General features: G+C 42.1%; 1 protein-coding gene across 6 annotated transcripts in view; it reads right to left on the reverse strand.

Moving 5' to 3' along the window:
• The window catches only part of pfkpb (phosphofructokinase, platelet b), a 123,969-nt gene that overhangs the window by 21,734 nt on the left and 74,309 nt on the right, over nucleotides 1–27,926 (reverse strand). For 4 of the 6 annotated variants that reach the window (XM_048552370.2, XM_048552362.2, XM_059639424.1 and 1 more), the window contains 4 exons: nucleotides 24,350–24,420; nucleotides 20,800–20,887; nucleotides 15,767–15,919; nucleotides 6,951–7,115 (listed from right to left, as the gene is read on the reverse strand). In XM_048552370.2, the coding sequence (XP_048408327.1) occupies nucleotides 6,951–7,115; nucleotides 15,767–15,919; nucleotides 20,800–20,887; nucleotides 24,350–24,420 (477 nt within the window). The remainder of the gene's footprint in view (nucleotides 1–6,950; nucleotides 7,116–15,766; nucleotides 15,920–20,799; nucleotides 20,888–24,349; nucleotides 24,421–27,926) is intronic. The other 2 variants (XM_048552396.2, XM_059639428.1) reach the window with 2 other exon arrangements.

Raw genomic sequence — 27,926 nt, forward strand, 5'->3', positions numbered from 1 at the left:
AAAGCATTCAAATGTATTTAGTCCATTTTCTGAGCTTTATGAAGGTTGAAGTGATTGACAAGCAAGTTGTATTTCAACAAGTGTGTTGTGTTAAATTTGAGCTATTCTCCAAATTTTCCACACACTGCAAAGGGTTAACTTATCCTAATTATTCAAATTACCTGGGCCAGTTCATGTCAATTCATTAAATTGTTGATTCATTTTGCATTAGCAGCCAGCTAAATCTGGCACAGAAATTTTGGAAGAGAACAAAATCAGGACAAGAATTCAGTACCGAAACAACAACATATTAATGATTACAATATTATCATCTGCTGGATAGTCAATATATTTGTCCATCTTTGAGGATAAGGACAACATAAATTCTGTTCGTCTTAAGTGGTCTGCAATTAATACTAGGAAGATCTCATTAATGTAAGAGATGTAACTTAATGCAAAAGTCAATATAGCAGTTAGTGGAAATTGGAAATACAAACAGAAAATGCTGGAAACCAGCAGTAGACCAGGAAATATCGAGGAGAGTCATAAAGTTAACATTTCAGGTCAAAATAACCCTTCATCAGATGATCAGGAGAAAACTCAATGCTCTAAAAATCACAACTCACTTGGTTAAACAAAATCTGTTCATCATTCTATACCAATCAGCAGTACTCTTGCTCCATAGAAATGTCAGGACAGTGCCTAACTTGGAAGGGAATTTAAAGACGGTGGTATTCAAACACACCAACTCCCTTTGTTTTAATTGACGGAAATTTCAGTTTTGACAGGAGCTGCCAAAATAGCTTTGATAAATCACTTATAGATCGAACTCACAGCCGTCGCAGTATAGCTGTGATTGAAGGGCTGTCTGTTTAAGCAAATGGATTGCGTACTAGTTAAGCCAAGTTCCGAATGATGCCACACTTCTTCAGTTGTTGCAGCTTTACACGATGAGGGAAGCAGAGGTGTATTCCATGGTGTTTCCTGATTTATGCCATCTAGGTTATAAAAAGGCTTTAATTCCATTGATTACAGAGCCTCGAATGGGTGGCTCAGTGGTTAGCATTGCTGCTCACAGCACCAGGGTCCTGGGTTTGATTCCATCTTCAAGCAACTGTCTGTGTGGAGTTTGCACATTCTCCCTGTGTCAGCATGAGTTTCCTCTAGGTGCTCCAGTTTCCTCCCACAGTCCAAGGATATGCAGCTTTGGTGGATTTGCCATGCTAAATTGCCTATTTGGGGATGGGTGTGGGTGGGATGCTTTGAGGGTTGGTGTGAAGGCCTGTTGGGCTGAAGGCCTGTTGCCGTACTGTAGGGATTCTATGAAAAAAGGCATTTATGTGATTACATTTTGCATGTTAAATTGCTGTAGAGATCTATCAATCCTCAAATTCATGATGTGCTATTTTCTGCCAGTTGGTTTTATTACTTTTACGCTATTTGTGCATAACAGCTCACTTGAAGTATTAATATCACTGGTGTTACAATTACCATTGGGATCTAAAATATTAGAAAGATCTTTGAAGTTCCAGACAATCACCAAAGATCACAAGACAAAATTTCAAGTTTTAATACTTTTACTGTCACAGTAAGTTAGAAGCAACACTGATTGAACACTATTTCAGTTGACAATTTATATTTAAACTACAGAGCACTTTCCCCAATTAACTTTGCCTAAATTTTAACCTAGGCAAGTTGACTTTGATTGGTCAAGACATTGCCCTGAGAAATTAACCAGTTAAATGAGTATCAGAGATAATAGGAACTGCAGATGCTGGAGAATCTGAGATAACAAGGTGTGGAGCTGGATCAACACAGCAGGCCAAGCAGCATAATAATAAAATGTGAGGCTGGATGAACACAGCAGGCCAAGCAGCATCTCAGGAGCACAAAAGCTGACGTTTCGGGCCTAGACCCTTCATCAGAAAAATCAGATTTTTTTGGATGAAGGGTCTAGGCCTGAAATGTCAGCCTTGCTGCTCCTATGATGCTGCTTGACCTGCTGTGTTCATCCACCTCTACACCTTGTTATGGTAGTTAAATGGGTATCATCTTTTTGTTGAGTTGAAACAGATGCAATGCAATCACAAGTTATTTCTGTTTGGAAAGAACAGGTTTCTGTGTATTAGTATATGTACTCCCAGTGCATGTGGGGCTGCATTGTTCTCAAGTAGTAGAGCCATAGAGCTGTACAGCAGGGAAACAGACTGTTTGGTCCAACTTGTCCATTCCTATGTGATATCCGAAATTTACCTAGTCCCATTTTGCCAGCATTTGACCCGTATCCCTCTAAACCTGTCGAGGTGCCTTTTAAATGTTGTAATTGTACCTTCCACAACTTCCTCTGGCAGCTCAATCCATACACACACCACCCTCTGCCTGAAAGATTTGCCCCATAAGTCCCTTTTAAATCTTTCCCTTCTCACCTTAAGCCTATGCCCTCTAGTTTCAGACTCCCCCAACCCGGGTAAAGGACCTTGTCTATTCATGCCCCTCATGATTTTACAAACCTCTATAAGGTCACGCCTCAGCCTCTGACACTGCAAGGAAAATAGCCACATCCTCTTTAGCCTCTTCCTAAAGCTCAAACCCTTAAATCCTGGCGACTACATCTTTTCTGAAGACTTTCAATTCTCACAATGTCCTGCCTCTAAGACTACAATTGTACTCAGTATTCCAAAGGTGGTCTAATCAATGTCCTGTACAGCCGCAACATGACATTCCAACTCCTTTACTCAATGCATTGACCAATAAAGGCAAGCATACCAAACACCTTCTTCGCAACCTGTCTACCTATGACTCCACTTTCAAGGAACTATGAATCTGGTGTCTTTGTTCAGCAACACTCCCTAGGATCTTACCATTAAGCGTATAAGTCCTGCTCGGATTTGCCCTTTCCAAAATGCAACACCTCACATTTTCCTAAATTAGACTCCATCTGCCCACTCAGATGGGCCAATGGTCCAAAGATCAAGATCCTGTTGAGACAATCTTTCGCTGTCCATTCCACCTCCAGTTTTGGCATCATCTGCAAACATACAAATCATACCTCCTATATTCACATCCAAATCATTTATATAATTTGGACCCAGCACCAATCCTTGTGGCAAACCACTGGTCACAGGCCTCCAGTCTGAAAAGCAACCCTTCACCATTCCAGTGGTATTATTACCAGACTTTTATTTAGAGACCTAGGTAATATTGCACCATGGCAAATGGTGAAGTTTGATTTCAAACAAAATCTGGAATTTCGAGTCTAATGATGAATATCAAACCATTCTCGATTGTTGGGAAAAAAGCCATCTGGTTCATTAACATCCTTTAGAGAAGTACGTTACCCATCTTATCTGGTCTGGCCCGTATGTGACTCCAGATCCCCAGCAATGTCGTTAACTCTAAACGCCCTCTGGGCAACTTGGGTTGGGCAATACATGCCGGCCTAACCAACAACACCCACATCCCATGACTGAATTTCTTTTGGACATGCAGCATTGTGCAAACCTGACTGATAATCCTAAACTGATTGAGAAATCAGACATGATTTCCCCACGGCTGTCTACAGTAAATTACCTTCACTGGTCAGTTCACATATTGGATTTCCTACAGTTCCTCACACTGCAAAATTGGCCTTTTTGACAGCTACCCTGATAATAGCTGACCCATTTGCTCCCCAGGCAAGTCTGATGCTGAAATAGGGTGTATCACTGTTATGCTAAGGGATAATCCTAGAATGGCATGGTGGCATAGTTGGTTAACAATACCATCTCACTGCACCTGGGACCTGGGTTCAATTCCAGCCTGAAGCAACCATCTGTATGGAGTTTGCACATTTTCTTCATGTCTACATGGGTTTCCTCTGGGTGGCACTCATTTCCTCCCACAGTCCAAAGGTGTGCAGGTTAGGTGGATTGGCCATGCTAAATTACCCATAATGTCAAGGGTGTACAGACTGGATTAGCCACAGTTAAAGTTATAGGGTGGGGATGGTTGGTCTGAGTGGGATACCTTTTGGATGGTTGGTGTGAACTCGATGGGCCTAATAGCCTGCTTTCACACTGTAGGGATTCTATGGTTCTATAAATGGTTACCTTGATCAGATCTCTTCCTACTGTATATTACACAAACGCACTAAAGCTGTGAGTCATTGTCCCAAAAAGTGCTCAGTCTACCTCAGATTACCTTGGAAGTGTAAAGTCTCTTAAAGTTCGAGCAAAAGGTGAAGCTGCTGCTATTATGCAGAAGTAACAAGCGTGGTGTTTACTATAAACAGAATGCTGCCATCAACTCCAAAAAGACATTCTGTTTCACAGAAATGAGCGATGTGGTATATGAATTTCAGTGTTGGTATGATGCCAGATATGTAGGCTTTAGTCCCAAAGACTAGCAAATCATATCAATTGACATAGCCCTATGGCTGCTCTCAGCAAGCCCGGTGCTGGCTGTACCCAACTTGCAAAACTCTCAAAACTGAGCCCGATAGTAGATCTGTTTCCAAAGTAGATAATATTTGCTTGTTAATCCTAAATGTGCAAAGAATTATGCTGACAACCAATTTTAGGTTTATTAGTTGGGTGTACAGTGCATTTCTTTCATCGATACTTGGGATTTATACATATTAACACAGACAGAAAGAACTGTACATACACTGTGCCTATGTTTCGAATTAGCAACATAGGTGACCCCATTGGTTGGGTCATTTTCTCAGGGCAATGCCTTGAATAGTCAAAGTTCTCCATGCTGGATGGTGTCAAGCATCTCAAATTGTTGTTGGAGCTACCCTCAACCAAGAAGAGAGTATACCATCACTCTCTTGACCAGAACCTTGTAGATGATGGTTATATGGAGTCAGCTGGTGAGTTACTTGGCACAGAATTCCCAGCCTCTGACCATCTCCTGCAGCTACTATATTTATCTGGCTGATCAACTTCATTTTGAGGTCAATGGCATCCATAATGAAGTGATTCAGCACTGCTAAGGAAACTGAATGTCAAGGGTGGTGACTAAATTATCTCTTGTTGGAGATGGTCATTGTCTAGCATTTCGTTCTTGTCCAGGTCTTTCTGCGTACACATATAGATGGCTTCAGTATCTGAGGAGTCTTATACGATTCTGACCTCACAAAGTGGTAAATAATAAAACAGCAGAAGTTGGTTGGGCCTCAGTCCTTATCAAGTTGGATTGCAGGGATAAAAATGAAAGAACTAAGTTCTTTTGCATACTATGAGATACAGACAAAATATGAGGAGTTTGAGCAATAAACACAGAACCAGAATTACTGAATAATTCAGCTCCAAAGAAGAATACAGAAATCTAAATCAATGCCTCCTCATGCAGAAGATGTAGATATGTAGAAGTGAGTCAAAAGGCTCTTAAAACTGTACTGATCAACTCTTAAAGCACCTGTACCTACATTTTAAGAATGGAATTGATAGATAAACAATGATATAGTATCGGCTAAGATTCATGTTGTTATACCAAAGCAAACCAGAAATAAGTCCTCCTTCTGAATATATGACTTACAGAATTTGTTTCATATTGTTAGAAAGTGAGATTTGGCAGAATATTTTCAATATTAGTGTGACAGGAAGGTATATTCTAAGTTTTCTCTGGCTAGTCTTGGTTTTATTGGCAATTGTAACAAAGGAATACAATGTAACAAAGGAATACAACAAGCAAATTCTTTATTTAGAAAGTCCATTCAGCTCTGAAATGAAACAGATTCTTTCCATGACATTCTCAAGGTATTTCAAACAGCCCTCAGATGTGACAACAGTTACTGAAACAAAGGTTAAAAATAGACTTAAGTGCAAGGACATAAATGTGAATGGTGGGGGATGGGGTACCATAGAAGTCAACTGATGAGGCTCCACATTTCACACATCAGAGCCATGGCAAAGAGAAATGGGCTGGGCAAGACTGGAATCAATGGCTCAACATGCTGAAGTCAGCTCCTTAAGTCTCCATATTGAATACTATCTTCCAATATAACGCAAAATCTTTGTGTAATGCAATAACAAGGTGTAGAGCTGGATGAACAGGAGGGTCAAGGGTCTTGAAGGGTCTAGGCCCGAAACGTCAGCCTTCCTGCTCCTCTGATGCTGCTTGGCCTGCTGTGTTCATCCAGCTCTACACCTTGTTATCTCAGATTCTCCAGCATCTGTAGATCTTACTATCATTGTGTAATGGCATGTTTTTTATTCTTTCATGAGATGTGAGCGTCGCTGACAAGGACCGGCATTTGTTGTGTGTACCTAAGTGCCCTTGAACTAGGTGGCTATTGTAACCAGTGTAAAGAGCAGTTAAGAATTACCCACATTTCAGTGGGGCTGGAATCATACATAGACCAGGCCACATCAGGATTACAGATTTCCTTTCTACTCCACTTGTCTGGATGAGTGGAGTTCTGACAGTACTCAAAGGCTTCTCACCATCAAGGTGAAAAACCACCTTGATCGGCATCCCTTTCTCTATCTTCAACATCCAATCCCTCTAAACCATCACCGAATGGTAAATGCTACGTTCTACATTATGTACCACCTAGAAGATACACGGCTGCATCTTGTCAAAGCTTTTCTAACAGCATCTACCAAATCCACAGCCTGTGTCCTCTTGGACAAGGTCAGCAACTGTACGGCAATACAGTCAACAATAAGTTTCACTTCCAGTCCTATGCAGTTATTATGTTGCCAGTTTCTCATTGTCAATGGATCGAAATCCTGGAACTCCCTACCAAAGTGTGCTGTGGAACATCTAAAGCACAAGAGCTGCAACAGCTCAAGGCAGCAGCCTGACACCAGCTTCTCAGGGACAATAAAAGTTGACCTTGTTAGTGACGTGAATGAATAAAACATAAATGCAACATACACATATCTAAAGCTGAAAATCTTCAAGTTTTGTTTTTGAAATTTGAGTTAGGAAACTGTAACAAAAGCAAACAGTCATTTTTAATAAGGAAAAAAAGAAACACAGACCTGCAACTCTCGTATGTCAAATTTCTCCTCAAAGATGTAGGCAACATCAGCGCCAGCAGAAAGGCCACTCATGCTTGCTAGGTAGCCACAGTAACCTCCCATTGTCTCAATAATGAATACTCGACGTTTTGTTCCACTCGCTGACTGCTTGATACGATCACACGTCTAACAGGAAAACGTCAGGTCAGCATAGCAAGCACAAATTGCATTAAGGAAAACAGTTCAATAAACTTGTTTTATCATCCTCATTTAATCATCTGCAAGTGCAATTACAGAAATCACCTTTAGCTATAAAATGCAAGCAGAATCCAATATTGTTCAAACGCAATGGTAGTTATTAAGAGTCATTAAAAATGTCAGTTGGTTTTCAAAGATGGTCAAAGTTACCACCAGTTTTATAACTTTTAAGGACTTTTGTAAAGTTCTCTCTTGTTTGTCATTTACATGAATGATTTGGATGAGAATAAAGAAGGCATGGCTAATAAATTTGCAGAAGACACCAAAATTGGTGGCATTGTAGACAGTGAAGAAGGTTTTCGAGGGTTACAAAAGGATCCTGATCAAATGGATCAATGAGCTGACAAATGGCAGATGGGTCACGTTGTGGACAGTGCAGAGGGCTGGTCTAAATTACAAAGGGACATTGATAGGATGCAGAGCTGGGCTGAGAAGTGCCAGATGGAGTTTAACCCCGAAAAGTGTCAGGTGATTCATTTTAGAAGGACAAGCTTGAAAGCAGAATACAGGGTTAACAGAACGATTCTTGGCAGCGTGGAGGCGCAGAGGGATCTTGGGGTTCATGTTCACAGTTCCCTGAAAGCTGCCACCCAGGTGGATAGAGCTGTTAAGAAGGCATAAGGTTTGCTAGCTTTCATTAATAGAGGGTTTGTGTTCAAGAGCCATGAAGTAATGCTCCAGCTATACAAAAGCCTAGGTCGGCCACATCTGGAGTATTGTGTCCAGTTCTGGTCACCTCATTACATAAAGATGTGGAAGTGTTGGAAAAGATGCAGAAGAGATTTACCAGGACATGGATGGAAGGTATTACGAGGAATGGTTGAGAGAGCTAGGGCTTTTTTCTTTTGAACAACGATGGTTGACAGGTGACTTGATAGAGGTGTACAAAATGATCAGAGGTATAGATAGAGTAGACAGCCAGACGCTTTTTCCTGCGGTGGAGATAGCTTTAACAAGGGGACATAGTTTTAAAGTGAGTGGAGGTAGATATTGGGGAGACGTCAGAGGTAGATTCTTTACTCAGAGTGTGGCAGGGTTAGTGGAGTGCATTGCCGGAGAGGGTACTGGAGTCGGCCTCATTAGGGGCATTTAAGCAGCTAGTAGATAGGCATATGGATAATAGTATAAGGTAGCGGTGGAGGTTAGATAGGCCTTAGGTCTCAGGTAAAGTTTGTCACAACATTGTGGGCCATAGGGCCTGTATTGTGCTGTACTGTTCTACATTCTGAGTTCAGTCCAGATAAATGTGAGGTATTGCATTTTGGTACAACAAACAGGGTCATGACTTTTACAATTAACTTTTACAATTACAATTGGTGCAGACCAGTGGGACCAAGGGGTTCATGTATATAGTTCTTTGAAGTATGTGTCGCATATGGACAGGGTGGTTAAAAAGGTATTTAGCACGCTTGTCTTCATTGTTCATGCCATTGAATACAGAAGTTAAGTAGTCATGTTAAGGTCGTACAGGACATTGGTGAGGCCTCCTCTGTGACCTGCTCTGGTCGCCCTTTTATAAGAAGGATATTACTAAGAAAGAGAGGATTCAGAAGAGATTTAACAGGATGTTGCTGGGTATGGAAGGTTTGATAGGCTGGGACTTTCTTCACTGGAGCATAGGAAGTCCATGACCTTATAAAGTTTTATAAAATAATGGAGCGGGGGTATAGTTAGAGTTAATGGGAGGTGTCTATTCCTTCGGATGTGCAATTTCAAGCCCTGGGGGACATTTTTTTTTTAAGGTGAGAGGAGAGAGATTTTAAAATAATCAGGGGCAAATTTTTTACACAGTGGTTGATTCACATTTAAGATGGAATTGGTGGATCTGCACATAGTTACAAATTTAAAAGACACTTAGACAGGTACGTGAATAGGAAGAGTTTGGAGGAATATGGGCCAGGAGCAGGAAGGTGGGACTAGTTTAGTTTGGGATTAAGTTTGGCATGGACTAGTTGGACCAAAGGGTCTATTTTCATACTGTATGATTCTATAACTATACATGTTGGCCACCCAAAATGTTATTATGTTGAGATAAAAATTTGCCCAACATGAATTCCAGCATTTTATTATTTACTATACCATATTCAATTTTTGTTTTTATCGATGGAATACTTATTTCTACAGTATATATCACAACAAAGTTGAATTGTTTATTGAATAACGTTTGTTCCACTACAAAATTAGGAGTACACATTTATATTTAGAACATAATATCCTACTAAGCTGTAAATACAAATCCTAAAATTTCTTTTGGTCTTCAAAATTAATTTTTTTTCCATTAAATTACAGAAAATTTACAACGCATGTTCGGTGGCAATAATGCAGGAAAGGACCAGCATTAATTATTCTCACAGCATGCTTCGAGATAAAGAGTATTTTTAAATCGAACAAACATACTATTGTAAAATGACAATTGTCATGATAACTAGTCACATTTATTGAAACTCCTAGGCAGAAGAGAGGAAACAAAGCAACAGTGGAAGCAGCATGCAACATAAATACATACAAAACTTTTGCAATGCCAGTTACACAGTTTTTGTGGCTCTGTGCACAATCAGGTAGCTAGCATCATGATAAATGAAACTGAAAAAGATGAAACTTACCTCCACAATGGCATTGACAGCAGTATCAGCACCAACAGTTAAATCACTACCGGGTATATTATTACTTATGGTAGCAGGCAAAAGGCACATTGGGATGCAAAACTCCTCAACGCATGCACGTGCAAAATATAATTGCAGTACAGCTTCAAAAGCCTGGATTTCCAGAACAAACACATTTTAGAGTTTAATTTTACAGTTACACTACTGAGTGAAACATCACCGCATTAAATGTGAGGAGAGGTTTGGCTTCCCATTTGTAAACACAAACTTCAAGCATAGATGCATGCAAAGCACTCGCAATCAATACAAACCTGCACAGGAAAGCCCACACTGGCACATACAGCTTGAAGCAAGTTTGAAGTAATGCCACTACAGCACAAGTTCTGAATACAAACAGTCTACATAGGAGGAGTTGGCAGAGATAAGTAATGCTTCACGAATGATTATAGACACAAACAGAGGCAATACTTCATCATAATCTTGAAACTTAAATAAAAGTTGAAACATAATATTAAAAAAGAATGAGCAACTAACAGGACTTGACTCATTTAGAATTTAAAATGCATGATTAAAACTTCAGTTGCTACAAATCATATGAACCTAATAATAATTAGTTATTATTAGGTCATAAGAATTAAAAGCAGAAGTAGGTCCTTCAGCCCTATGAGACAGCTCTGCCATTCAATGAGATCCTGGCTGATCTGAAACTCCTCAACTCCACTTTCCTCCCTTTGCCTCATAACCTTGGATTCTCTTCTTGATTAAAAAAATCTGTTTCAACCTTGAATGTACTTAATGATCCAGCCTCGACAACCCTCAGGATAAAGAGTTCCACAGATTCACTACTCTCACAGAAGAAATTCCTCATCATCTGTCTTAAATGGCTTTCATTAACAGGGGGATTGAGTTTAAGAGTCGTGAGATCTTGTTGCAGCTCTATAAAACTTTGGTTAGACCGCACTTGGAATACTGCGTCCAGTTCTGGTCGTCGTATTATAGGAAAGATGTGGATGCTTTGGAGAGGGTTCAGAGGAGGTTTACCAGGATGCTGCCTGGACTGGAGGGCTTATCTTATGAAGAGAAGTTGACTGAGCTTGGTCTCTTTTCATTGGAGAAAAGGAGGAGGAGAGGGGACCTAATTGAGGTATACAAGATAATGAGAGGCATAGATAGAGTTGATAGCCAGAGACTATTTCCCAGGGCAGAAATGGCTAGCACGAGGGGTCATAGTTTTAAGCTGGTTGGTGGAAAGTATAGAGGGGATGTCAGAGGCGGGTTCTTTACACAGAGAGTTGTGAGAGCATGGAATGCGTTGCCAGCAGTTGTGGAAGCAAGGTCATTGGGGTCATTTAAGAGACAGCTGGACATGCATATGGTCACAGATATTTGAGGGTGCATACATGAGGATCAATGGTCGGCACAACATTGTGGGCTGAAGGGCCTGTTCTGTGCTGTACTGTTCTATGTTCTATGTTCTAAATATACAATCTCTTTTTCTGAGATTATGCTCTCTGTAGTAGACTCACCCAACACGGGAAATAATGTAGTAAAGTGTGAAACTGGATGAACACAGCAGGCCAAGCAGCATCTCAGGAGCACAAAAGCTGACGTTTCGGGCCGAGACCCTTCATCAGAGAGGGGGATGGGGTGAGGGTTCTGGAATAAATAGGGAGAGAGGGGGAGGTGGACCGAAGATGGAGAGAAAAGAAGGTAGGTGGAGAGGAGAGTATAGGTGGGGAGGTAGGGACGGGATAGGTCAGTCCAGAGAAGCCGGACAAGTCAAGGAGGTGGGATGAGGTTAGTAGGTAGGAAATGGAGGTGCGGCTTGGAGTGGGAGGAAGGGACGGGTGAGAGGAAGAACAGGTTAGGGAGGCGCAGACAGGCTGGGCTGGTTTTGGGATGTAGTGGGTGGAGGGGACGTACTGGGCTGGTTTTGGGATGCAGTGGGGGAAGGGGAGATTTTGAAGCTGGTGAAGTCCACATTGATACCATTGGGCTGCAGGGTTCCCAAGCGGAATATGAGTTGCTGTTCCTGCAACTTTCGTGTGGCATCATTGTGGCACTGCAGGAGGCCCATGATGGACATGTCATCTAAAGAATGGGAGGGGGAGTGGAAATGGTTTGCGACTGGGAGGTGCAGTTGTTTATTGCGAACTGAGCGGAGGTGTTCTGCAAAGGGTCCCCAAGCCTCTGCTTGGTTTCCCCAATGTAGAGGAAGCCACACCGGGTACAATGGATACACTATACCACATTGGCAGATGTGCAGGTGAACCTCTGCTTAATATGGAAAGTCATCTTGGGCCCTGGGATAGGCGTGAGTGCCCCACCGCATCCCAAAACCAGTCCAGTTCGTCCCCTCCCCCCACTGCACCACACAACCAGCCCAGCTCTTCCCCTCCCCCAACTGCATCCAAAAACCAGCCCAGCCTGTCTCTGCCTCCCTAACCTGTTCTTCCTCTCACCCGTCCCTTCCTCTCACCTCAAGCTGCACCTCCATTTCCCACCTACTAACCTCATCCCACCTCCTTGACCTGTCCGTCTTCCCTGGACTGACCTATCCCCTCCCTACCTCCCCACCTATACTCTCCTCTCCACCTATCTTCTTTTCTCTCCATCTTCGGTCCACCTCCCCCTCTCTCCCTATTTATTCCAGAACCCTCTCCCCATCTCCCTCTCTGATGAACAGTCTCGGCCCGAAACGTCAGCTTTTGTGCTCCTGAGATGCTGCTTGGCCTGCTGTGTTCATCCAGCTTCACATTTTGTTATCTCGGATTCTCCAGCATCTGCAGTTCCCATTATCCCGGGAAATAATGTCTCCACATCTACCCTGTTCAGATCCTTAATAATCTTGCATGTTTCAGCAAGGTCACATCTTAATCTTCTAAATCCCAGTAAGTACAGCCCAACGAGCTCTCCTCATAAGACAGTCCCCCCATTCCTGGTATCAGCCAAAGTGAACCCTCTCTGGGCTGCTCCCAATGCCAGTAGATAAACTTCCCAAAACAGTTCACAGTATTCCCGTTGTGGTCTGACTAATGCCTTATTTGATTTAACAAAACCTCCCTACTTTCACATTCTATTCTCCTGGAAATAAAGGCCAACATTCTATGTGACTTTTATATTACCCACTGAACTTGGATGCTGGTTTATTGTGAACATACTCTCAACACCTTGTATTTTTGTAGTGCCTTTTACACAGGAAAACGTGTACTTCGAAGTGTAATCAAGGAGAATAACACCAAGCGAAATAAAACAGAAAGATATTAGGGAGGGTGACTAATAGCTCAGCTAAAGAGATAGTTTTAATGAAGATCTCTAAAAGAGCAAAACAAGAATCAGAGGATGTGAGAATGTTGCTGGAATTAGAGGGTTTGAGCTATAGGGAGAGGCTGAACAGGCTGGGGTTGTTTTCCCTGAAGCATTGAAGGCTGAGGGGTCACCTTATAGAAGTTTATAAAATCATGAGGGGCATGGAAAGAGAGAATAGAGTGAGTAGCCAATGTCTTTTTCCCAGGGTAGGGGAGTCCAAAACTAGACGGGATAGGTTTAAGGTGAAAAGGCAAAGGATTTAAAAAGGACTTAAGGGCAATTTTTTCACGTAAAGGGTGGTGCATGTATGGATGCGCTGCCAGAAAAAGTGGTTGAGGCAGGTGTAATTACAACATTTAAAAGGCATCTGGATGGGTATATGAACGAGAAGGGTTTAGATGGATATGGATCAAATGCTGGCAATGGAACTAGATCAGTTTAGGATATCTGGTCAGCATGAATATGTTGGACTGAAGGGTCTGTTTCCATTCAAAGCATCTCTACGACTCTAAATTCAGGAAGGAAATTCCAAAGCTTGGAACCTACAGTATTGAAAGGACAACTACCAAATGGTGGAGTGAAAGAAGTTAAAGATGTATAAGAATGCAGGGTTGGAAGAATGCAGTGTTCTTGAAGTTGTGTATGGTTTGTAGGTGGTCACAGAGAGAAGAAAGGGCCATCACAGATGGTTCTGACAAGTAGGGGTGAATTTTAATCCAGAAGCATTGATCGATCAGTAATCTAATGTGGATCAGACAGCACATGAGTGAGTAGGATATAATAAAGATTGGGATACTACCTTAACTATCCTGCTTGAATTCTAAGCCAAGTCACTAAGTGACGGATCACATCATTGAAAGAGGTAAAATAGAAACAAGCTTAGCTTCATTTCCTCACTAGATTTGCTAAAGATGAATAAAAGGGAGAGAAAAACTACACCTTTTCAGAAAAAAAACTACTCTTTTCATTTCTCAGTGAAAACAGCCACGGACAAGAAAAGAAGAAAAAAACTAAAAGAACAGTATCTAATAAAATAATTTGCTTCAAATATCAGCCATGATCCTACTGAACAGCACAGCAGGCTCAAGAAGCTGAACAGCCTACTCCTGTTCCTATTTCTCATGCTCTTATGGATCGTCAAGAAACACTGTCATTTCCTGGCAAATGTGGCTGAGTTGCATGCTGATTTAATAGATCACTAATTTTGCACTGCTATCAAAAACTTGACAGATAAACAGTCCAAATGATATATCTACTTATAAAATATCCAAATGTATTTTTTTTCTTTTAGAATGTTGTTGGTCTGTGTACTTCCATTTGTTGCAAGATCTGCCCATTTTTATAGATCAATTTTAATGCTGGCGTAGTTTCAGGAACACAAGAAATATTGCCTCATCAGCACATAAAGTGCTCTCAGCAATTAGTATGCAACTAGTCTAAAACAAAAGCTGTAAGAGACAGACACTGAAAGTTTTTATAAGCTCCACTGTATGACACAGCAGGTTTACCTACCTTGAACAATATCCAACTGCAACATTATCCACCAGCACTAACAAGGGTCATACTGTTGTACACACAACAACAATCGCCAGGTTTTTTTTGGGGGAAAACAGAGAAGGGAATTTTGGAATTACCTACTTTCTGGGATTCTACAGGAAAAAGAACAATGCATTAAATATACAATGGAGATGACATTTTTTTGGATGTTTGCATTTCTATCTGTGTCAGCTGATTGTGTCAGCTATGGTTAGTTGGAAATTCTTGAATCACAAGGTTTCACATTCAAATCTCACCCCAGGACTTAAACACATAACTCTAGGCTGGAACTTCAGTGCAGGGGTGTGCTGCATGGCTGAAGTAGCCATTTTTTAGGAGGAGACATTAAATTGAGGCCTCGCCAGGCCCGGTAAATGTCAAAGATCCCACCGCACTACTTCAAAGAAGAGCAGGGGAGTTTACCCATGGCATCCTGGCCAGCATTCAGTCTTCAGCCAATTCCAGAAAAACGAATGATCAATCATCAATTGCTGCTTATTTGTGGAAGTGTGCAGGGCACAAAGTGGATGCTGTGTTTCCTATTTTACAATGGGAACAACACTTCAAATGCACTTTGTCAACTGCAAAGCGCATTGAGATGCCTAGTGGTCAGCAAGAGAGCTATATAAATGGAATTGTTTCTACTTCACAGCAATGAGTCACATGGGTCATGTTAATTCTGGTTTGAAAGCCGCCAGTGTTATTTTTAATGCGCTCCACTATTCAGAGGCACAACTTGAGAATTTGCAGTTAGAGTGGTTTTCAACTGTTTAAAATCTCATTGACAAGATGTCAGAACTGCCTAGAACAGGAAATCTGATTGAGGATGCTTTAGAAACAGCTCCTCTGTCAGAAGTAACATTAGCAAACATAAGCTTCTCACAATAAATGAAAAAGGCTTTGTACTGGAAGAAATGGGTTGCATTATCTAAAGTTCAACACCTAACTGTCCACTTTGAAGCATAAGTCAACAAGATTAAAACGGATGTTGATTTTACATTTGTAAGGGAGGAAAGTGGTTCTGAACAGCAGGATGAACACAGCTGGTGCCAGTAGATAACAGATGCAGTTGAATGATCTCTTTGGGCTATTACATTAGTCTTGTAATTACACATTCCTAGACAGACTTACATCAGTTATAGCGTTCAGGGCAGTGTCTGCACCAATGCTGAAGTCTGAACCAGGTACATTGTTGGAGACAGTGGCAGGAACCATAACCATGGGGATACAGAACTCATCATACTTGGCACGTGCAGCTGACAGCTCCAAAAGTCCCAGGTATGCCTGGAGGGCACATCCACATTAGCTTGTACGTACAAACAGTTAAATCAGAAAAATGGCAAGGGCCAAAGGAAGAGCCATCCATCATTTGTTAAAAAAATTCAGCAAAAATCTCACATTTGTTTAAAAAGACATATTTCAAACAGTTACATTCTTTGTCTACTTTCACCATTTAGACTCCCACTGCAACCGCCAACCACTGCTCTTCCTCCTTCAACCAAGAAGGCCACAACATGAAATATCCACATGATTCACCAAACATGAGTGGTCAACAAAGGGCATGATTTTAATAAAAAAGAAATGAGGAGATCATCTTGCAGCTCAGTAGCTCAGTGAGTAACATTGGCCAATGGCCTTCCTTTAGATTCAGCTTCCACAGCATTTGTTGGCCTTGAAAGGATTGTTCTTTGCACATTTATCACTTTGATAATCTCTCTGCTAATCCTTTCTATACTTTCCCACTATCCGGTCAAAGAGAGGAGAAAATAAACAAATAAGCCTTCTTCCACCTTGCATCATTTCAGCCTATAAAATGGTTAAATTTACCACATTCACTTTATTGCACCCTCTTGAGAAATATCCAATGTGCAGCTTTGAGGTCACCTCATAACCCATCAGACTACAATAAAACTCTTAAGTTGATTTAATTTAACTGTAAAACTAATCCACTTCTCTCCAACTTTCCAATGAGCCCAGATACTGTAACTAGATATAGAGAATTTGAAGCAAGACATTGACAACATGTATATTATATGAAGTGATTCACACACTTTAAACTCCATGATGCAAACTTGGTGTTTCCATGGTGTACATAAACTCCTGGAGAATGAGGGCTTGTTATTTATACAATCACACAAGTTCCTTTGTTAATTCTCTGCCTTGGTACAGAGCTTCTCGATGTGAAATCAAAACAAAATTTCTAACACACCTGAATCACAGAAAATGATCTGGACACTGGCTGTGCAATACATGTTGATTTTTATCACAAAGTATCAAAATTATGTGCGATGAAATGACAGTAAAAGGAGCGGCCAAAAACAACCAACTACAAAAGACAATCTCACCATTACTTCACATGCTTGAGCCAGCAAGGCAGTGTAAAAACTATCAAGAGCTACTCAACAAGACTTCTCACTTCTACAAAATGCTATACATATTCTGTCTGTGTTGCTAAATTCTGGGATGTTGCTGTTGAATGTATGCATCATTGATCTTAACTACTTTGTTCAAAAACTTTGTTACTTCAGGTTCCAGTTAAACATTAACTCAATAACTTCCCTGAAAAATTGTTCACTAACATACTACTAATATCTTGCAAACAGCTCTAAATTGTATGTCTGAAGAGCAGAATCTGTAGAATTCAAAAAAGTGGAGGTGGGAAATGAGAAACCTGAAAGATAGTCACTCAGTGAATTGAATTTAATTGCAAATATTTAAAATACTTGCCCACTTTGAATATCTGACAATTTAAACAAAGTTATCTAAATTTGAATAAGATTCAAGGCATCGGTTACTGTTTCGTATTTTTTGAAGTTTATTTTTGGTTACTTTTCTTAGCTTTTCCTAGTAAATCAAAACAATCCCTTTGGTTAATTACACAGTGGGGAGAAAAGAAAACCACTATCATTGAAAAGAACAAGCTGTTCAATCATTTTTCATTGGCTTGTCATGAAAACCTATCCTTGACCTAATTTCTGCAACATTTTACTACACTCTCATCATTTATACTTGAAAGCATTTAGAATTGTTTCCAAGCACTTTCCCATAAAGACACAGTACTACTTTTCTCTTCAAAGGGAGTTCATATGTCAAGCCATTTGAAGCTGAAATATAAGATTTCATTGCTGTTTTAATATTGTATCATTCGTTTACCAATGCACAATATATATTCTACCCTCAAAATGTAAAATTAACTTTTTAAATGCAGAATCACAATTCTATATCTTTTTTTAAAAGGCACAACTTTCAAATGCATCTTTAGTTGTGCAAAGCTTTAAATTTTGATGAAAGTAAAATGCATGAATTCATTAAATGTATCAGTATCAATTACCACAGTCGTATTGACTTGAAAAATTCAAATGACCTAAAACAGAAAATATTTAACACTATATATATATATATATATATTTGAAAACAAACCATAACTGTATGTCAGCTGTTGTTGTAAATGACAATTGTCTAACATAATGTAGTTAAGTTGATAGATGGGAATTATCACTAGAGTTCATCAATTAGGTTACATGATTGTTTATGCAATGTCATGGCCAGTTTTTGGCTCACACAGCAGGGTTAGCTATCTTAGCCAGTGTGCCTCCTTTGAATTGTTTGAAGATCAGGAAGCGACCCAAAGATTATTTACTCAGCTGCACAATGGAATGAGGGTCACTGTTTTCATGAGCTGACTTGTAGGATTTTTGTTCTTTCATTGGTAATTTTGAATATTTGGCTTGTATGTTGAACAAGTTTTTTTGTACATTGAGCAAAGCCTATACTTGGTAAGATAATAAAATGTGAGGCTGGATGAACACAGCAGGCCCAGCAGCATCTCAGGAGCACAAAAGCTGACGTTTCGGGCCTAGACCCTTCATCAGAGAGGGGGATGGGGAGAGGGAACTGGAATAAAAAGGGAGAGAGGGGGAGGCGGACCGAAGATGGAGAGTAAAGAAGATAGGTGGAGAGAGTATAGGTGGGGAGGTAGGAAGGGGATAGGTCAGTCCAGGGAAGACGGGCAGGTCAAGGAGGTGGGATGAGGTTAGTAGGTAGATGGGGGTGCGGCTTGAGGTGGGAGGAAGGGATGGGTGAGAGGAAGAACCAGTTAGGGAGGCAGAGACAGGTTGGACTGGTTTTGGGATGCAGTGGGTGGGGGGGGAAGAGCTGGGCTGGTTGTGTGGTGCAGTGGGGGGAGGGGACGAACTGGGCTGGTTTAGGGATGCAGTAGGGGAAGGGGAGATTTTGAAACTGGTGAAGTCCACATTGATACCATATGGCTGCAGGGTTCCCAGGCGGAATATGAGTTGCTGTTCCTGCAACCTTCGGGTGGCATCATTGTGGCAGTGCAGGAGGCCCATGATGGACATGTCATCTAGAGAATGGGAGGGGGAGTGGAAATGGTTTGCGACTGGGAGGTGCAGTTGTTTGTTGCGAACTGAGCGGAGGTGTTCTGCAAAGCGGTCCCCAAGCCTCCGCTTGGTTTCCCCAATGTAGAGGAAGCCGCACCGGGTACAGTGGATGCAGTATACCACTTTGGCAGATGTGCAGGTGAACCTCTGCTTAATGTGGAATGTCATCTTGGGGCCTGGGATAGGGGTGAGGGAGGAGGTGTGGGGACAAGTGTAGCATTTCCTGCGGTTGCAGGGGAAGGTGCCGGGTGTGGTGGGGTTGGAGGGCAGTGTGGAGCGAACAAGGGAGTCACGGAGAGAGTGGTCCATTTAAAGCCCACCGACTCCCACAGCTACCTAGAATACACCTCCTCCCACCCACCCTCCTGCAAAAATTCCATCCCCTATTCCCAATTCCTCCGCCTCCGCCGCATCTGCTCCCACGATAAGACATTCCACTCCCGCACATCCCAGATGTCCAAGTTCTTTAAGGACCGCAACTTTCCCCCCACAGTGATCGAGAACGCCCTTGACCGCGTCTCCCGTATTTCCCGCAACACATCCCTCACACCCCGCCCCCGCCACAACCGCCCTAAGAGGATCCCCCTCGTTCTCACACACCACCCTACCAACCTCCAGATACAACGCATCATCTTCCGACACTTCCGCCATTTACAATCCGACCCCACCACCCAAGACAATTTTCCATCCCCACCCCTGTCTGCTTTCCGGAGAGACCACTCTCTCTGTGACTCCCTTGTTCGCTCCACACTGCCCTCCAACCCCACCACACCCGGCACCTTCCCCTGCAACCGCAGGAAATGCTATACTTGTCCCCACACCTCCTCCCTCACCCCTATCCCAGGCCCCAAGATGACATTCCACATTAAGCAGAGGTTCACCTGCACATCTGCCAATGTGGTACACTGCATCCACTGTACCCGGTGCGGCTTCCTCTACATTGGGGAAACCAAGCGGAGGCTTGGGGACCGCTTTGCAGAACACCTCCGCTCAGTTCGCAAAAAACAACTGCACCTCCCAGTCGCAAACCATTTCCACTCCCCCTCCCATTCTCTAGATGACATGTCCATCATGGGCCTCCTGCACTGCCACAATGATGCCACCCGAAGGTTGCAGGAACAGCAACTCATATTCCGCTTGGGAACCCTGCAGTCATATGGTAACAATGTGGACTTCACCAGTTTCAAAATCTCCCCTTCCCCTACTGCATCCCTAAACCAGCCCAGTTCGTCCCCTCCCCCCACTGCACCACACAACCAGCCCAGCTCTTCCCCCCCACCCACTGCATCCCAAAACCAGTCCAACCTGTCTCTGTCTCCCTAACTGGTTCTTCCTCTCACCCATCCCTTCCTCCCACCCCAAGCCGCTCCCCCATCTACCTACTAACCTCATCCCACCTCCTTGACCTGTCCGTCTTCCCTGGACTGACCTATCCCCTCCCTACCTCCCCACCTATACTCTCTCCACCTATCTTCTTTACTCTCCATCTTCGGTCCGCCTCCCCCTCTCTCCCTATTTATTCCAGTTCCCTCTCCCCATCCCCCTCTCTGATGAAGGGTCTAGGCCCGAAACGTCAGCTTTTGTGCTCCTGAGATGCTGCTTGGCCTGCTGTGTTCATCCAGCCTCACATTTTATTATCTTGGAATTCTCCAGCATCTGCAGTTCCCATTATCTCTCCTATACTTGGTAATCACATTTAACTTTCAAGTGTATACTTAATCTTTAGGCATGTTTCAGAATAGAGTAACAAAATGTAGCACGTACCTCAAAACCACCAATAAGCAGAAGAGCACTGATATTATGTAAACGTATTTGCTCAGCGATGGCTTCTGCATTCTTTGCGGGAAGAGTACTGTGATGCATAAGCAAATAGAGGCACATCAGAAGCAAGAACAACTGGTTCTTAATCATTTGCAATAAATATTGAGGAGAATAAGGATTGCCGTATTTGGATGAGCTATGCAACCTCCATTATCTTTCCTCCACCTCAAAATAGCACTGACAAGCCGCTTAACCATTTTTAGGCTCTGGAATCAATTGAACAGAACCAGCTAGTAGCAGGCAGGCACTTCACTGCAGCTCACTGGTTGTGTGAGGATAAGGAAATCTGCTGACCCTCCACTGAGTCAGCCAATACATTTGCCCTTTCAAATACACATATTGAGCATGGCTTGACAAATATCTTTGCAGCTCAGACGATAATTCCAGTCTTTTGGTCCACAAATTTGATTTATTTCTGATAAGTTCTGAATTTCTTTTCTTTTGTGTCCATCCGACAGAGGACACTCATGGCTCGATACACCTCCGTCTGTACTTTGGGAATTATAATCATGGTCCATAATGATGTAGAACCCTGTTTTGAATATGAAAGCAACTTCTTGTTTGAAGCAGGAGTGCTGCAAATGAATTTACATATCAAATCTGTATTTGGCTCAGGCATCCAAAATTGGCCTAACCACAACCACCAAATTTTTCTTTATAGACTATTCTTAAGAATACAAATAAGCATGGTAGTTGAAATTCTTTCCCATTGTCTTTCCATACTGTGTAAGAAAGGGCATTCCTTCCACCCCGATTTAAACTATCAGGGTTTATACAATTAACGGTTGGGTCTTAGGTAGTGTTGTAGAACAGAGAGACAAAAAAGGTTCAGATGCATAATTCTTTGCAGTTTGCATCGCATATAGATACAGTAGCTAAGAAAGCATTCAGCACACTTGCCTTCACTGTTCAGCCTTTGAGTTGAGGAGTTGGGACATTATATTGAGGTTGTACAAAATGCTGGCGAGGCTTCGTATGGAGTACTGTATCCAGTTCTGGTCTCCCTGATACAGGAAGGATATTATTAAGCTGGAGAGGATTCAGAAAAGATTTACCAGGACGTTGCTGGGAATGGACAGTTTGAGTTTTGGGGAGGATTGGATAGGTTGGTACTTCTCTCACTGGAGCATAGGAGGTTGAGGGGTGACCTTATAGCAGTTTATAAAATAATGTGGGGTATAGATAAGGTGAATGGCAAAGGTCTTTTCCCTCATGTGGGGAATTACAAGATTAAGGCATATATCTTTAAGTCAAGAGGAGAAAGATTTAAAAAAGACACGAGGGGCAATTTTTTTTACACAGAGGGTGGTTGGTTCATGGGTGGAATGAACTTCCAGAAGAAGTGGTGGATGCAGGTACAGTTACAATGTTTAAAAGACATTTAGATAAGCACCTGAACAAGAAATGTTTGGAGGGATAGGAGTTAAACGCAGGCAAGTGGGACTAGTTCAGTTTGGGAACATGGTCAGCGTGGACTGGTTGGACTAAAGGGTCTGTTTCTGTGCTGTATGACTCTATGTCTCCATGCTAACACCCAATCCCTACAGTTACCATCATACTGGACAGAAATACATCATATTTTCCTTGATTAATTACAAAATTAATGACAAATTTGGGGCGGCATGATGGCTCAGTGGTTAGCACTGCAGCCTCACAGCACCAGGCACACGGGTTCGATTCCAGCCTCGGGCGACTGTGTGGAGTTTGCACATTCTCCCCGTGTCTGCATGGGTTTCCTCCCACAGTCCAAAAATGTGCAGGCTAGGTGGATTGGCCATGCTAAATTGCCTGTAGTATTCAGGGGTGTGTGGGTTATGGGGATGGGTCTGGACATGTTGGGTCGAAGGGCCTGTTTCCACACTGTACGTAATCTAATCTAAACTAAAATCCCTCATGCAAACAGAATACATATGGCAATTAGCAGAAAAAGAAAGGAATTATCACCTTGAATGCTAGAAGTTATTTGCAAACAAACCACTTCAACACAAAAAAAACTCAGTTATGATTCCATCTGATGGTGAAACCTGTTTGATAGATCATAAGTTTTAATTTTTGGTTTACTGTGGAGGTCAAGCAACGTACATATATTAAAGAGGCTGAAAATACAGTAAGAAAGATGAATGTTTATGAAACAAAACAGAAACAAAATACATACTACACCTGCACAAGAATTATTTGAACAATCTTGTTACAAGTATCAGAAGTAAAGATTCATCCATCTTATCCCAGCAATACCATTACAGATATTCAAACGTCAGTGAGAGCCATCCCTATCTTGACAGTAAAACTTCTTTCTCTGCTGTCACAGCTGCCAACGGTTTCCTTTCAGCAAATTTCTGCACATTCATTCCATGCTATTTTAATTGTTTTCTATATCTCCCAGAAACTCTAACTCAATTCACTCATTACTGAACATGACTACAAATGCAGAACAAGAATTAGACAGTCGACCCCTCGGACCTGCTTCCCCACTTCAATAAAATTATGGCTGATTTAATTGTAATCTCAAATCTGAATTCCTGTCTTATCCTGATAACCTTCCACCCCTTACTTCTCAGCAATCTGTTTATCACTGTCTTAAAAACATTTGAGGAATCTGATTTCATTGCCTTTTTCAGAAAGACAGGTTTAAAAGACTCATGGCCTTCTGAAAAGATTGACATCTAATGGTGATGCATTTCGGAAGGTCGAATTTGAAAGCTGAGTACAGGGTTAAGGGTAGAATTCTTGGCAGTGTGGAGGAACAGAGGGATCTTGGTGTGCAGATACATAGATCCCTTAAAATGGCCACCCAAGTGGACAGGGTTGTTAAGAAAGCATATGGTGTTTTGGCTTTCATTAGCAGGGGGATTGAGTTTAAGAGTCGTGAGATCTTGTTACAGCTCTATAAAACTTTGGTTAGACTGCACTTGGAATACTGCGTCCAGTTCTGGTCGCCCTATTATAGGAAAGATGTGGATGCTTTGGAGAGGGTTCAGAGGACGTTTACCAGGATGCTGCCTGGACTGGAGGGCTTACCTTATGAAGAGAGGTTGACTGAGCTCAGACTTATTTCATTGGAGAAAAGGAGGAGGAGAGGGGACCTAATTGAGGTATACAAGATAATGAGAGGCATAGATAGAGTTGATAGCCAGAGGCTATTTCCCAGAGCAGAAATGGCTAACACGAGGGGTCATAGTTTTAAGCTGGTTGGAGGAAAGTATAGAGGGGATGTCAGAGGCGGGTTCTTCACACAGAGAGTTGTGAGAGCATGGAATGCGTTGCCAGCAGCAGTTGTGGAAGCAAGGTCATTGTGGACATTTAAGAGACCGCTGGACATGCATATGGTCACAGAAATTTGAGGGTGCATACATGAGGATCAATGGTCAGCACAACATCGAGGGCTGAAGGGCCTGTTCTGTGCTGTTATGTTCTATGTTCTAAAAATGTCACTGTACATTTCTATTCACTCAAGATTAAATGATATACAAACCGTATTTAGCAATGTATTTACCGTTTAGTACCCAAAAGGGAACCACCTTGACCTGTCCAGCCTCCGACATCACCCCACTTAATTTCTTTGATCTGAAGGAAGAGGAGAAAATGATGCAATTGTAACTTATTTTGTACTTCTTAAAACTGATTGCTTTTTTTGACTACCTTGCCTTCAAACATTCCTACGCTAAGCAATACTCCACAAAGTAAGGCAGAACACTGAGTCTGCTGGCATTCCTTCATCTTTGCTGCTTCAAAACTGTTTAGGAGCCAGTTACCAGCTGCATGAAATTGATCCAAGGCGGAAGCGCCCTGTAAGCAAGGCACCAGGCCTCCACTCAGTGTTTACTCAGACTGAATTTTGGAACTTGCTTTGTTTGTTTTGTGGATAATCGCAGGCATCAACCTACATTTTATATTGCTGTAGCATATGAGGTTATCAAATAACTCCCTGTGCGATTCTTCATCTGAAGTGCTTGATAAGATAGACTGTTTTGCTACGTAAAAGTTACGGAGTCACTGGTTTGTGGCAATACTGCACATATCAATAAACCACTGCAGCTACTCAAGCTCCCTCCTGGTTACACTGAGTCAGGAAAACAATGAACTCATTCACAAGAAAATCAATTCACAAAATTAACTACCTCAGCATGCACCTAAAAATATACTTTTAAAAAGTGCTTTATTTCATGCTCATTTAGCCATGACTGTTTCTCTTAGATAATAAACTATGTGAAATGAGGCCATGAGGCAAAAGATGGAAAATTATAGGCCGATTAGCCTAACCTCAGTAGTTGGTAAAATTCTAGAATCCATTGTCAAGGATGAGATTTCTAAATTCCTGGAAGTGCAGAGTCAGATTAAAACAAGTCAACATGGATTTATAAGAGGAGGTCAGGCCTGAAAAACACTGTTAGAATTCTTTGAAGAGGTAACAAGTATGTTAGACCAGGGAACCCCAGTGGATATTATCTATCTAGTCTTCCAAAAGGCCTTTGATACAGTGCCTCACGGGAGGCAGCTGAGCAAGGTGAGGGCCCATGGCGTTCGAGGTGAGCTACTGGCTTGGATTGGAGGATTGGCTGTCTGACAGGAGGCAGAGAATTGGGATAAAAGGCTCTTTCTCGGAATGGCAACCAGTGATGAGTGGTGTCCCGCAGGGTTCAGTGTTGGGGCCACAGCTGTTCACCTTAAATATTAATGATCTGGATGAAGGGACTGGGAGCATTCTGGCGAAGTTTGCCGATGATACGAAGATAGGTGGACAGGCAGTTAGTACTGAGGAGGTGGGGAGGCTGCAGAAAGATTTAGACAGTTTAGGAGAGTGGTGCAGGAAATGGCTGATGAAATGCAATGTGAGTAAATGTGAGGTTTTGCACTTTGGAAAAAAGAAGACAGGCATGGACTATTTTCTAAATGGTGAGAAAATTCGCAAATCAGAAGTGCAAAGGGATCTGGGAGTGTTGGTCCAGGATTCTCTAAAGATTAACTTGCAGGTAGAGTCCGTAATTAAGAAAGCGAATGTAATGTTGTCGTTTATCTCAAGAGGGTTGGAATATAAAAGCAGCGATGTTCTTCTGAGGCTTTATAAAGCTCTAGTTAGGCCCCATTTGGAATACTGTGTCCAATTTTGGGCCCCACACCTCAGGAAGGACATACTGGCCATGGAGCGTGTCCAGCGGAGATTCACACGGATGATCCCTGGAATGGTAGGTTTAGCGTATGATGAACGGCTAAGGATCCTGGGATTGTACTCATTAGAGTTTACAAGGCTGAGGGGAGATCTAATAGAAACTTACAAGATAATGTATGGCTTAGAAGGAGTGGACGCTACAAAGTTGTTTCCGTTAGGCGGGGAGACTAGGGGCACAGCCTTAAAATTAGAGGGGGTAAATTTAAAACTGAAATGAGACGACATTTCTTCAGCCAGAGAGTGGTGGGCTTGTGGAATTCATTGCCACAGAGTGCAGTGGAGGCCGGGACGTTGGATGCCTTCAAGGCAGAGATCGACAAATTCTTGATGTCAAAAGGAATCAAGGGCTACAGGGAGAGTGCAGGGAAGTGGAGTTGAAATGTCCATCTGCCATGATTTAAATTGCAGAGTGGACTTGATGGGCCGAATGGCCTTACTTCCACTCCTACGTCTTATGGTCTTATTTGTTGGCCTAATCACCAACATTCCCAAGCAAAGTCGTTACATTAATGAAACCCTTAAAGCATGCTGCATATAACTCTCGTTAATGAAACAATCCAACTCTAACTCAAAGAAAATGATGAGTAATGTGCTTTAAATAGTGACTTGTTCTTTAGAAAATAGGCTATTCGTTCTTCGCATAGCCGAGGCCAGGTTCTAGGCTAACATTCAGGGTCACATTCCAATTGAGTTTGGAGCTGAATAACAAAATTTCTATTCAAATGTTAGATGGAAGCAAGAAACTGAGATGGAAACTTTTCTCTTATTGTTGATATCACTTTCTCTCAACTGATCTACTTACAGCTCCGAGTAACAAAGATATTTCAATTCATTTAAAAAGCAGTAATATCAAGCTGATCAAATCAAATGGACTGGTTGTAAGACCGTTGTAAAAGGGAAGCAGCCATAATGCAAGTCCGTTGATCAGGTTAAAGTAAAAGCTCAAACTATTTTATGTCTCTCCAATTACTTGAAAGGGCAAGAAGATCTTTCTAGATATGAAGGAAAACTGCCAACTTTGCCTAAAGCAGTCTGCAACCTAATGATAATCTTTCTATTCGAACAGCTAAATAATTCATATTCTCAACATTGGGATGAGCTTGCTATTAATAGAAATATGTATCATTAAATATGGGATTCAGAACACCGTGGTATGGCATGGCCAAGTACACAGCAGATTTTATTCCAAAAATATAGCTCAAGTCCAAACTTAAACCAAAACCTATTCTGCATCAACATGAATTTCCTCTCCAGCACCAATCTAGTGTTGCAGCTTTTTGTGTAAACTTTTTAATTTAGCATACATTTGCACTCAGAGCATGTTCCTTGTCATTTTGCTCTTATTATGCTGGCATCTTTAGCACAGATGTTATGTATTTCCCTTCCCTCAACAGGGTTCGGGCATTAAAAATACAAAAAAAAAGTATAGAAGTGAAGTCACCAGAGATCGCAGTTTCCTTACCTAACACCAGAAAACTCACTAGGATTTTATAATAATCCTGAAGTTGCCATTTGCCAGCTTCAGAATCTCCCCTTCCCGCACAGCATCCCAAAACCAGTCCAGTTCGTCCCCTCCCCCCACTGCACCACACAACCAGCCCAGCTCTTCCCCTCCACCCACTGCATCCCAAGACCAGGCCAACCTGTCTCTGCTTCCCTAACCTGTTCTTCCTCTCACCCATCCCTTCCTCCCACCCCAAGCCGCACCTCCATCTCCTACCTACTAACCTCATCCCACCTCTTTGACCTGTCCGTCTTCCCTGGACTGACCTATCCCCTCCCTACCTCCCCACCTATACTCTCCTCTCCACCTATCTTCTTTTCTCTCCATCTTCAGTCCGCCTCCCCCTCTCTCCCTATTTATTCCAGTTCCCTCTCCCCATCCCCCTCTCTGATGAAGGGT

The sequence above is a fragment of the Stegostoma tigrinum genome, chromosome 2 (genome assembly GCF_030684315.1).
Source record: "Stegostoma tigrinum isolate sSteTig4 chromosome 2, sSteTig4.hap1, whole genome shotgun sequence".
In the NCBI taxonomy this organism is placed as follows: domain Eukaryota; kingdom Metazoa; phylum Chordata; class Chondrichthyes; order Orectolobiformes; family Stegostomatidae; genus Stegostoma; species Stegostoma tigrinum.